We start from the raw sequence: 13,159 nt of genomic DNA, 5'->3' as shown, positions 1-13,159 counted from the left end.
ACCCTTGGCTAGCTGACATCAGTGCGCCTTTCATATAAGCCTTTGGATCTACAATTACATGAGATGTTTTGTGCTCACCCCCACGCGTGATGCTTTCTCTTACTGGAAAACACATGCACTGGGCCCACACACAAATTTGGCATGGGCTATAACTGGTCTACAAGTGGCCTGGTTGGAGGGCTAAAGGGCTAAATATGGCCCTCCAAATTTGGCCCTTTTTTTTTTAGAGCTCATGGCTAGAGATAAGTTTTGCATTATTTTAGGGCTACATTTGGCCTATGGCCGATGGCTCGAGATGGCCTTATCAAGTGATTACAAAAAGTACCAATTCTAGGTGAAATCTATCGTTCATTAGACCCTTGACAATCAAACATTCGGTTAAATAAAGGGTGCTGCTTTTAATCTTTTAATACTTTTTACTATAACATACAAGGGAGTATAAGTAGACAAAAGAGGAGAGGACCATACAATTTCCAATGAAGAGAGTGTTAGTGGACAAAATATGAGTGGGAAAATCAACTTCCTAAATAAACCACGTTGCATTTTCTGGTCATGAGTGAATGACATGTGTCTTTGTAGAAGCAATGAAGCAATTTGAGCAAGTCGTCGTATAGGATCAAGTGCCCAATATCTCAAGGTCATGCTCTATCGTGTGAAAATGTCAATAGAAACTAATACTATAAAAAATAGGATATGAAGTTAAAACCCATCTAAAATTCACTTCACAATTCTATAAATAAGATTTAGTCAAAACCTGAACAATCATGAATCAAGAATCCATTTTAATTGCCAAATGAAAGAGTACATGGTTCCTAGTGCACAGTATGTGGAGCTCAGCATAAGGGGTATAAAAGGAAGCTTATCACCAAGAATGATGGGATGCAGAAACTGACCCGAAATTTCAACAAGCAAAATACCAACCAGATAACTCCAGCCAACCCACCCAATAACAAACCCTTCTTTATCTTTTTTCTTTTCAGATTTTGCCAGTTCAAGTGATATACGCTTAGCGAATTGCGCAGAGAAACCTAACCACATAAGCATGGAATGCAGCAACAGCAACAGCACCTTTATTGGATACTCCTGGGCTTCAAATAGAAGTGGGAACAGCGAGTAGCAGGACACTGCATAGCAAACATAGCATAGAAGGATAGAGTACATTAATGTACAAATAGGAAGCTCAGAAACCCCCTATCAAGATTAAAAAAATAACCCACATATCAAGATTTATGTTTGAATGCTCTTAAAGTAACCCCACTAGTTTCTATGCGAAGAAATGAAAGCATACCAGTTGATAATAAGAAGTAATGCCTAGCATCATCCAAACTCTGTACTGCGACAATAGCAAGGGGGATGACAAAGTGGAGTGCTGCTTTCTCATGAACATGCCACCCAAAAAGAAACCCACAAGTGTAAGCATAGGCTACCCATCTCGTAATCCTCACCGGCCGTGGATGCCTCCAAGCCTTGATGAGACAGGGAGATAATGCAAGCAGAACCAGGATAAAAGTTGTGACAGGGGTGATCTACCATTTCATAAATTCAAGTACAAAAACTCAGATCCCGCAAACATTAAGAAGATGAAAAAAATAATAATAATAAATAAAAAAAAGTTTATTTATTAAGTAAAACAACCTAGTCCTGTGTAAAATAAACGGAATACACCACCTCATCAATCAGCAGGACTTAACATAGTACAGAGGGAAAAGAGCTTTCTTCGTTCTGCTCAGTCAGATGTTTAAGCTTAGGGAAAAATAATGGCATATGGACTCAGTGTGATTGCTGGACCACCACAAAATAGTGCGAAAGAATTAAACTGGGCAATGGAAAGTTTTTAATTATTGAATTACTTTGGTAGTTCTTCGACACAAGGTTTAGAGAAGAAGGCTGTAACCAGCACAGCCTAAAATTACCACCTAGTTATAATTATGTGAAGTTGAACCAAGGCTGACGTGTGAACAATCAACAAGCAATACCATCCAATTTAGGAGCTTTTTTTTCTTCGTAATTTGTTTTGACAGATTAAGGAATTAGGCTATTTAGAAAGTTATTGTTATCCTATTATATTCCACCTCCTTCCAGTTTACCATTGAGAATTACCTGAGGTAGTACAGCAAAAGGGGACAAATCCCCAACTATCCCACCAGTGAATGAAGCTGCTGGTGCCTGAATGTTGAATCCAAGTCTTCCCAGCAAGAAAGCAAGCACTTTATCTAGTATGATATAGAACACCCAAAAATTTGGTGCCCAATATGCATGACAAAGTCCCCTTCCAAAAGGAAACATGCGGTGGATGACTTGTTGCATCTGCAAGGTAATTTTGAATAATTAATACACTATGCATGAATAAACCATGATGGCTTCATCGGTTGATCAGTAAGAAGAAATTTAAATGGCTCGTTGAAGATGCATTCAAATTGTTACAAGCGCCATGAGCATAGAAAGACCAGGAACCAACATTAGTGCATAACCAAGCATCTTGACAAAGCTTATTCCCTCACTTCATTTTGTTAAACATGAGTTACTGTAAAGTGGGTGGAATATCATTGTTGCCACAGCTAATCTTTTCATCAACATTTTCATGGAAGGAGTGTCAATTTTCAGCCCTCTCCCTAACTACGTTTAATTCATAGCGTGCATTAAAGGGTAACAGAAGAAATAGGGGAAATTTGAAAGGCATTCCGTCCTATAGAATCAAAATCATCAATAAGCAATGTCAAGAGAAGGATATACACGGTTAATAGACTAATGTTGCAAACTGTATTAGTTTCAAATGGTGTAGTATTTGAGAAGACCGTCACTGCTATAGAAAGACAAAAGTTACAATAAAGGGAGATCTACAACTAATAACATTACTGATCACAATTATTCCACTACAACAGTATAAAAAATAAGCTAAAGCAAAGCAGCACTTCAGTCATAAAAAAGTAGCTAGAAAAGAACTACCCAAGGGATGCCCAAAACTGAACCCTATAGGTATAGCACAAGTATTCCACCTCCTCACCCCTTTCTCCCTAAAAACACCTCCCATTCTTCTCCATTCACACAACCCAAATTAAACTGTAAATCCTTATGATCTAAAATGTACAATGTTAACTTTTGCTAGTGAACAATATTCAGTCGCAAGCTCTGAAAGAATATATGACAGAATTGCAATTGATATGCTATATTTTGCTAGATTCAAAAAAATAAAATGCAGAACCGATCACAACAGAAGTCTTTGCCCCAACATAAATTTCATGCTCCTAAAGGTCTAACTAAATCACTCAAACCAACTTTTAGGGAGAAACAGATAGAAAGCTAGTGTAGCCTTATTTGATTGTTACTTTGGTGTGAGCATTGATTCCGTAATGAAGGTTTCAGTTTACCAACCTAATCAATGAAACTAACTTCTAGGACACACAGAGATGGCTAATGATGTCCTGGACCATTATATCATGGTTGATTATTTAATGAGACCCATGGGCACAAGTATTCAATTTCTAATATTCTATCTTGCCAAACCCCACATAGCTGCTTCAGTTAAACAATTTTTTCGGGCTGCTCTACTTCAAACATTTGATCTGTCTGCATTTCTGACAGCAGAAAGAATTCATTTTGCTCTTTAAGAAATAATGTGAAAAACTTTTAACATTAATCCTATTCACTGCCTGTCAGTATTCTTTCAATGAAATCTCTGTTTTTTTTTTTTTCTTGAGGACCTTTCCTATCGGATGCTAGGACTCGAACCCAGGACATTGCCGAGAGGAGCAATTGTTCCAAACCACTACACTAGTGGGTCCTTTGCATGAAATCTCTGTTTTTACTTGTGTTAATTGGACAACAGATGAAACTTAGTGGCTTTCCGATCCTAATACAAAAATATTGATTAATCAACATGACAGGAGGAAGCCAGATGGTCTCAACACAAAACAGAATACATAGAATTGGCACACCTAAGAATTCGCTCACTATTTCTTTCCTTAGTATAACATATATTCAGCTCTCATAAAAATCCCATTTGCAGAGGAAAAATCCCCAGTCATTCATTGCTTTGGTGTTCACACATGCAAACGTTAATATGCTCTGAGATTTCTTCATAAAAACAGATAAGAGTAATACGAAGATGATGGCCAATAACCATCTAAAAGACAAATTTTCAAAGCCAGAGAGATTACCTGCCCATGATAGACAAAGGGTCCATAAGCCACTGCAAAAACAGCCACAACAATAGCTCCCAAAATGAAAAGCCGCCAGAAACCTCTCACAAATCCTTTCCAGCAATAATGCCTCAACAAGTAGACAAAATAAACTGGTGCCGCCACAGCAAACAAATGCTTGAAGCACAACAACACAGCAAAAACTAGTCCACCCATCAAGTCCCTCCCTTCCTCCAAATAAGAAAGCGAAATCAACAAAATCCCAAGTAAGAATCCATTGTACTGAAAATGCAAATGGTCCACAATCACAAGCATTGGAGACCAAACCACCAGTACCCAGATCAGTTTTTGCCTCGTTGAATCCAACTTCCTAGTCAATCTATAAACCCCATACAAAAGACACAAATCCGAGAAGAGAACAGAGATTCTTTGGAAATAAAGCACTGTGTTTGAGCTGTAATTCAAGCCCTTTTGGAGGTGAACAATTTGTGGGTCAATGAGATTGGCAAAAATAGATAGGAAGCGCTCAAAGTAGGCAAAGAATGGAGGGTAGTCAAGGGTCCAAGGGCTGGTCTCGTCAAAGTACCATTGAGAGAGAGGCAGAGAGTGGGTTGTAGCAAGCCAGTGGCGATGGACCTCAAAGTCTGTGCTTTTGTAGGCTGGGATCAGAAGCAGCTTTACGCAGGCGGCTGCGGCGAAAAACCACCATAGCTCTGTCATGGGCTTGCTGGGTTTTGGAGGTTTTTTCAGTTGCGGGGTGGTTTGTGCTTCCATGGATTTGAAACTTCAGAGAACAACCAGGAATTCGATTCAGCCAAAACTGAATTCAAGAGAAATGAAGGAGAAAGAAAAGAAAAAAAACCTGAGATTTCAATGCATTTTGAATTTCATTGCTATGAACTCTAACGAGGAACCATTTTGTCTCCGCATTGGGTTCGATCTCGATTGAGAGACCCAAAACCCCGACAAAAGCTTTTGAAGACGGCTGCTTGGCTAGGCTTTGGGCTAGGTGACCAACGGCTGGGAGCTGTGGTTAGGCCTAACCGGCTAACCTGCTGTAGAATATTATATGAATATCAGAGGAAGGTGGTTAGGCCTGTGTGCGTAAATAACAACTTCTCTTCCATGGAGATTCCAGTGCATTGTCACATTCGGGCCGGTTTGGTTCACGGAACGGATTTGATGGGAAATCATTTCCCATGTTATTTCCCAAGGAATAAGAAATGGTGATTCTTTTTTCATGTTTGGTAATGCGGGGAAAGTGACCCGGAAATATCACTTTATTTTCTTTCCAAGTAAGAATGAAAAACATTTATTTAGTTTCCCAATTGTACCCTATTAAAAATATGAAAAAAATATGTTAATTTTATTAAACTTTCCAATTTAGTTATTAAATATTGCACCAATGTCCTATTGATAGTCCGAATATGCAAAATTTCAGTTTATGGCCTTTGGTGTTGGATTAGTTCTTTCTTTTCCCCAGTCAGTTTTGTGCTTAAAAAAAAAAGCGTTGGACTTCTTCAGCTGATCAATACAATTTGCTAGAGTTGGGTGTTCAATTTTGTTGGAATTGGGGGTATTCTTATCAAAAAGCAGTCCATATGCAGCTACAACAGTTCATCTACATATGAATTTTTTTTATAAAAAATATTATACTTTTAAAAAGAGTAATCAACATACTTAAAAAAAGAAAAATAGAATTGACTTCAACATCATCAACATTCTAAAAACATGGCTTTATATGAATTAAACATAAAACAGTTAATCTGCAACTCTCAAACTGCATAGATAGCTAGCAGAACATTGGATCACAATCACATGATTCAGAAAACAAAACCAACTGAAGCATCATCAACATTCTAAAAACAAGACTTTATATTTATTATCATCATATTAATCTATATATATAAAGCAAAAGGCAGAGAATGGTGAAACATTCAAAATACCAGGAAATGCCCTTGGTTAATGCAAACATTAAGAATTGAAATTATTAATTAAATGAGGATAATATGGTAATTCACACCTTTTTATATTTAAAAAAATTAAAATTAAAAGAAAAATCGGATAATGAATACTATTTTTATGGAAAACAACTACCCATTATCTTTTTTAATTCTAAAATAAATTTAAAATTAATAAATAAATATATAAAAAAACTTCTCGCACCCTTGGGTAATTACTTGTGCGTTAGTATGGACACTCATTTAATTGCTCCAGCTTTTGTTACTTAAAGCGTTTAATCGACAACCAATTTCATCTTAGCTGCAAAGAAAGCTCAAACCATGTCCTTTCAAATTGCACAATCAATGCTCAATGATTGCTTGACCTTTCTTCCTTCCCAAGTTTTAATAACTAAATTGGATTTCAAAAAACTTTCTATAATTTAATTTTTTTTATATTTAATTAAACCCAAAATTCCTATTAAAAAGTAGAAAAGGAAAAGGAATCAATAATCTAGAATATTAGATATAGAATTACAAGAACATGAAGAAGAAGAGGAACGACATGAACAAGAACATGAACTCAAACTCGAACATGAACATGAATGCAAAAAGAAACGTTGAAGGTGGTTCACATCCATGTTTGGGACCCCAATGCCATTGATGAGTCTTTTAGCGACGAATAAAATTACCTAGAATAGGAGGAGTTGATAATGATCTCAATACTTGTTTTTTGGTTTTTATGAAAAATTCTAGTACAATGCTATTATTTATAAGTTAGCCTCTCTTGCTCTCACGTGTTTGTTGATAGTTTCTTATTTTTATTGTATTTTATCCTTACTAGCCTCCCTGCACACGCGGAAGCGCGTGCGAGAGGCTTTTTTTAATCACACGTGCTACGCGCGACTTCCAAAGGTTCGTAATTTTTTTTCCATAATTGTATTTATATAGATGTCCGTTTCAACAGTTTCATATTTTAATAGGATCCATTATTTGATTTTCTTTTAATTTTAATTTTTTTAAATATGAAAAAGTGTGAATTTACCATATTATGCTCATTTAATTAATAATTTCAATTCTTAATGTTTGCATTAATCAAGGGCATTTTCTGGTATTTTGAATGTTTCACAATTTTCTGCCTTTTGCTTTATATATATAGATGCATGCACATTCTTTCTCCTTAATAGCTCCAACATGCACCTATATAAAATCATGATATTAGAATAGAATGTAACAATTATTGCTAAATTGATAAGAGTTTGGTTGCCACTTCAAAGAGAGATAACCAAATAGAGAATTCAAATGAATTAGCCTATATTTCAATGAAGTGCAAATGGATTCGTAAAATGCAATGGAACATTCTAATTGGTGCAAAAATCAATAAAACAAAGTACTAACAAATATAGATTAGGGATAGAAATTGTAATAATTATGTGTTTATCAGTTGGTCTTTTATTTTGGCATGCACAATGAAATGGTGTGAACCAATACTACTACTATGAATATCACAGCATGTTGTATTCTATTTCTCCTGTTTGTAATTTGCAGCTTCACCTTCTTGTGAAACATGCGCTTGTGTTTCCTATAGTCTTTCGGTTTCTGATGTATTAATGCTATTTGAGGTTTAAGTTTTAACCTTCTGTTTGGGCCTTATTCTGCGCACAAGACCCTGCCGGTATTTGGGCTCTCATCAAATTGAAAATTAGGCTTTGTTTACCACAAATGGTGAGTGACCCATACTGTTCAGAATTTGGGTTCTTATTAATTCAACTCAAAAGCACAAGGCAGAAATCAGGTATTTATAGCTTGGTCATCATTCTGTGTTTGTGTGGTAGAAGATTGATTCTGCACCAGCCTCAATCATTACCCCGATTGGTACTCCTCAGGAAAACGGGTAAACACCTTCTTAAAACGGGAAAAAGGCATAGTTTTGGAGAAGTAACTAAGTATGCTATTGGATTTAATACATGTATTAGAAATTCTTTTTTTTAGTAAATTAAGTATGTTCATTTCAATTACACAGTGGCTCAGGAAATTGGAGTTAGGATGAGATAGGGAATGGTATGCGTGAGCATCAATCCAGCTAAACTAATGAGACCGGTGGGTTCAAACAGTAATTATCGGCCCTGAGTAGTTTACTCAGTCAACGTAAAATTGAGTAGTTCGTGTTTATACTTTAATATGGATGATACCTTATAATTTTTTTAAAAAAAGACTAATAAACTAATTAACAAAAAGAGTCGGTAGGATGCAGAAATCACAAGGTGCAATAAAACAAAAGAGTAGATGATTCATATGAGTCATCAGATTGGGACTTTAATTATAGAAGTTAATTTGGGAATCTGCCAAGGGTTGGAGGGACTTTGTCGTACATAAAGCGGAAGAAAGCAGATTTAATTTCATCAATCCAAAGAAAGAGAAGAGAAGGCAAAACAAGAAAGAAAAAGAAAAAGAGTTGGTTTAATTGTTTTCTTTTGGAGAAAATCATGGCTGAGGCTGTTGTTACAATTGTTGCAGAAGGCATTTGGTTCACACTTGCTCAACTTCCTATATATCAAAGGAAATAATGTTTCCTTTAAAAAATGGAAAAATAAAAATGTAAAATCCTATGGTTGGAAACCACCTCTTTCCAATTTTTTTAAAATTAACTTTGATGGGGTGTTTGGATTGGTCCAGGCCTTTTGTGTGCTCCCAAAGTAAAGAAACCCTAAACCCTAAAGTAATTTAGCATGTCATTATGTTACTGGTTGAGGATAGCAAAACAATGATATCCTCGTTACAAGTAAGTTTTTTGCCTCCTGAGAGAAAGTCTCATGCAACGGGCACCGTCAGATTCGACCAGACCATCATCAACTAGGACATTTTTTTAAATTTATTATTAATATTGTACTTTGTAAAATGACAAACTTACCCTTTTAATTGATGGAAAATTGGATGGAAGTGTAGAAACTTGACGGTAGGTGTTAAATTGGCAAAAAAATTTATTATAAGGGCTAAATTGGCTGAAAAAATAATTCATGGTGGACATTTCGACAAGTGTTATAGTTCAGGGGGGTTTTCGGCACTTTACCCTTTTTTTTAAAATTAAAAAACTTTATTGATTTTTTGATAGTTGAGTGTTGAGAGAGAGAGAGAGAGGTGGAGAGAGTTTTTTTTTTCAATTTGTTTTTAAAAAATATTTATCATGTGAGAGAGGAGAGAGAGAAAGGGGACCCACCTTTGCACTTAACAGAAAACCAAACGGTCGAACTGACGGAATGTGTAAATTGGTCTAATTTTAAAACGTTAGGGTGTAAATTGACAAAATTGAAACTCCGTTGCCCATTTCAAGAATGACCCCAAACCTTTGGAGGGGTGAAATGATGTTAGCCCTAGTTGTAATATCCGAAGAATTCAAAAAAGAAAAAGGGTATACTAGTAATTTGCCCCCTAAACTTGTACCATATTTTCAATTAACCCCCTATCCCTTTTTTTTAGAAAATTAAGGATATGAACTTTTTTTTTCACCAATTTCCCCCTTGCCGTCCAAATCCACAACATTTCATCCAATTTGCCGTTAAATATGAGGGTAAAATAGTAATTTTGTACGTTAAAATAACCCTAAAATTGGATGAAATGTTGATGATTTAGACGGCATGGGGGAAATTGGCGAAAAAAAAAAGTTCATATCCTTAATTTTCTAAAAAAAAAGGATATGGAGCTAATTGAAAGAAAGGTACAAGTTCAAGGGGTATTTCACTAGTAAACCCAAAAGAAAAATAACAAGAAGAAACCCAAAATAAGTTTGCTTCCACGACTTCAACCTTGCTGGGCTACAATATTGAGCTTCAAATCCACATTGAAAAGGACCAGGAGGCTCGGATATGTCGGCCCTCAACAATACCTCAGGCCCATCGGCTACTTGAATTCACTGCAAGCACGGCATGCCCTGCTGAAAATTCTTCGAAGGCCTTGCTGACACATCATCGCATGCTTTGGTTATTACTTTAACCAAAGGTCAAAAGTATGCTACCACTTTTTGACTAAAAGAAAAGCATTCTACCATAGGCATGGCTATTTTTATATTACTCAATTTACTTAAGTTTACAATGTAAATAAGGAAGTACCCTCCATTTGGATTCAAATAAAAATACTAAAAAATCAAATTCCCACCAAATCAAAATATGAAAAATCAGTTTTAGTACAAAATAAGATTTATGCTAAAAATGATGGCTCATTAAGTCAATATATACTTCATACTAAAATCCCATAAAATCACGTTTTCTTATTTGATGGTAAGGAATAAAAGCCGCCAAAAATTATCTTGAGAAAATGATTATTCCGAAAAACTATTTTTTATACTTAGCCAATATTTTTACATAAAACAATTGTTCATGTATTATTATTTATTGTTATTAATGAAATTACATCATGTTGGAACTCATTGTTGTCCCACATCGGCTAGAGGGCCAAAGAGAAAGTAGTTTAAATAGAAATACCAATTTCTAACTAACACCGAGGCCTTTTGTGATAAAACCTCACACCTGAGGATTGTGCAGGTGGTAAAGTGGGGACAGTATCGGTGTTGTTGGAGTGGGCCCTCGGCCCGTTAACCTGGAAAATTTGACACATCATACGGTCAAGTTTTCTATCTACTTAGTATGTGTTTGGGCCTAAATTTGGGGCGCCCAGTCCAAAATCAAAAGGGCCACGCCATTTTTGACAGCCACCAAATGACTAGGGCCAAAAAGAAATATGCAAAATTAAAGGCCCAGAAACTATACAAATGGCTTGGGCCCTGGAAGAAGCAAATTAAGCCCAAAAAACAGCTTTACCATTTCTCTCGAAAGCCCAGGAACAAGGCAAACAGAAGGAACCCACGTGACTATCTGACGTTGAAAAGTCAACAATTTCGACTAGATATTACAGGGAGTTGATAAAGATATTCTTTGCAGAAGGATTTCTCCAGTCTTTTACAGGGAAAGTAGGATCAAAATCCTTTTCTATAGACAGAAAAATCAGCAGGCATCACTTCCAAGAGATAGGCAGACTACATTTTCTAAAGAGATAAGTGGGATACAGAGAGTTGTTCATCTGGAAAATCAAACTAACCATCACAGCAGTCTTGAAATCGTAAAAAGGAAGAAAACAGGAAGTGATGGCTTTAGAAAACAGACTGTTGACGGTTTACTTGCTACAAAAGGATAACTTCCCTTTTTTAAAAAACACTTAGAAAATAGAAATATCTTGTTTTAAAGAATATGCCGCCCATTTCTTTTTAAAGGATTAGAAAAAATCCCACTCCAGCAATGTCTATAAAAATGAGAGGAGGTGAACAGTCTACACTATCAACAAAAACCCAACCAAAAACTTAGTCAAAAGACAAAACTCTCAAGATGATCACTTGATCCCAGAAAGTCTTCAAATAGATTCAAACGAACCCAAAGTCTGAAACATTTCAATCTCAAAAAGCTTCACGACAAGCTTGCAGAATCATCCTACTTTTTCCAGCCAAGACAGCTAGAACATTGCGTCTGATTGGAATCCCAGTTCACAAAATAGCAAAACGAGATTGCTCTCGTTACAAATTTGGTTTAGCAAAATCAAGGCAAGCAGAGTTTGAGTTTTCACAAACACGAAAACCTCGACAATTTTATGGAGAGCCCTGACTAAGCAGCACAGCTATCACAGTACAGTTCCAGTTCAAAATCCAGCTACCTCTGCCCCCTTTCAGATTGGAGAAGACCCAGTCCTGCCCATCCAAAAGCCTTCCAATGCTTGAAATAGATTAAAGCTCTGCCAAACTCAAGCTTTGGTATCGATTTGCAGCTGAAGCCTAGCAGTTGAAGTTGTTGAAAGTCCAGTCCAGCACAGGCGTACCCAGTCCAGCCCAGGACAGAGGCGTCTACCCAGACAGAAATGGGAGCACAGCCCCATTTTTCTCTTTTTATAGTAAGTTTTCCCTTTTTAAGCTTTGTAAAGGGGAGTTCTGCCTGAAAGAGGTTCACTCTGTTATCATTCATTCTGGCCAGAACTACCAGTTTTATACTGTGAAAAATTGTGAAGTCCTTACCAGTCTAAGGCATAGAAAAGAACTTACTTGGGAGATATTCCTCACCCAAATTCACAATCGTTTGTTCAAAAGTCAATAGCTTGCGGCGCAAATTATTTTTACTCTCAAAGTCTGTTAGACTTGAAAAATTGCTAACGGTGGCACGCTCGACACACAAAGAAAGTTAATTTGTTGAGAAAATGACCTGAGTTGGGTTTTGGCTTGCTGGTGCACAGATCTTAAAGCAGCGTTCCATCTGCATATCCCTTGGTCCTTCAATGCCTCCACAACTCCAACACTTGCTGCCACAATAGCCTTGCTTGCACTTGATGAACTCATCACGATTATGATTTCTTTTCTCTTCTTTACTGATCTCTCTTTGATGCTTTGAACTTCTTAGTAGTGAATGTGAATGTTTGAGTGTATTGATGAAGAAGATCTTGAGTGTTTTGTACATGCAGATGCAGGGGGTATGATGTACTATACAGGGGTAAAAGGGGGAATTTAAGATTTTGGAGTTTGGATAAGCAGAGTTTTGTTGCCTCATGGGCACATGTTTTTGATTTAAATTATTGTATTTAGGCCGGCAGTATGGAAGTGAGTGAAACCAATTATTGTATCAAAGCTGCTTTTGTGATCCAGATTAGTATTTTGAACAAATACTTAGTTTTAATGTATCTTGACATGTTCCCATTTTTTACGGAGATATGTCCTATTATAATGCATGCTACCTTTTTATTCACGCGTTACGCTCTACATAAAATCATTTTATTTGTTTTTTCTCAATTGTATACTAAGGGAAGGGGCCTCATTTAGTTTATCGCCTAGGGCCACCCAAAAGTCAGGGCCGGCCCTGGTCGCAAGCATTTTTTGTTCTTTCCTCCAAGTTACCTCCCTCCTGAAATGGGGCTTCACTTTGGTGAAAATAGTAATTTTATTGCATTATTATTATTATTAAGGCTTTATCTAATTTTATTGCATTATATTTATATGTAATTTACAGCAACCATGTGCCTTGTATCAAACATGCACGTCACATGGTTACAAAG

The 13,159-nt window shown here is 36.4% G+C and overlaps 1 protein-coding gene across 1 annotated transcript; it reads right to left on the bottom strand.

The window, feature by feature from the left end:
• Window positions 1-711: 711 nt before the first annotated feature.
• LOC110764171 (ALG6, ALG8 glycosyltransferase family) lies at window positions 712-5,309 on the bottom strand. Its single transcript, XM_021967089.2, has 5 exons — window positions 5,002-5,309; window positions 4,158-4,923; window positions 2,101-2,307; window positions 1,289-1,526; window positions 712-1,124 (listed from the first exon to the last, which is right to left on the bottom strand). Exons 2-5 carry the CDS (start codon window positions 4,911-4,913, stop codon window positions 763-765), a joined length of 1,563 nt encoding a protein of 520 aa, XP_021822781.1. The 5' UTR covers window positions 4,914-4,923; window positions 5,002-5,309; the 3' UTR covers window positions 712-762.
• Between the last annotated feature and the right edge of the window lie 7,850 nt (window positions 5,310-13,159).

The sequence above is a fragment of the Prunus avium genome, chromosome 2 (genome assembly GCF_965620075.1).
Source record: "Prunus avium chromosome 2, drPruAviu1.hap1.1, whole genome shotgun sequence".
Lineage (NCBI taxonomy): Eukaryota > Viridiplantae > Streptophyta > Magnoliopsida > Rosales > Rosaceae > Prunus > Prunus avium.
This window is presented reverse-complemented; position numbering and strand designations above follow the sequence as displayed.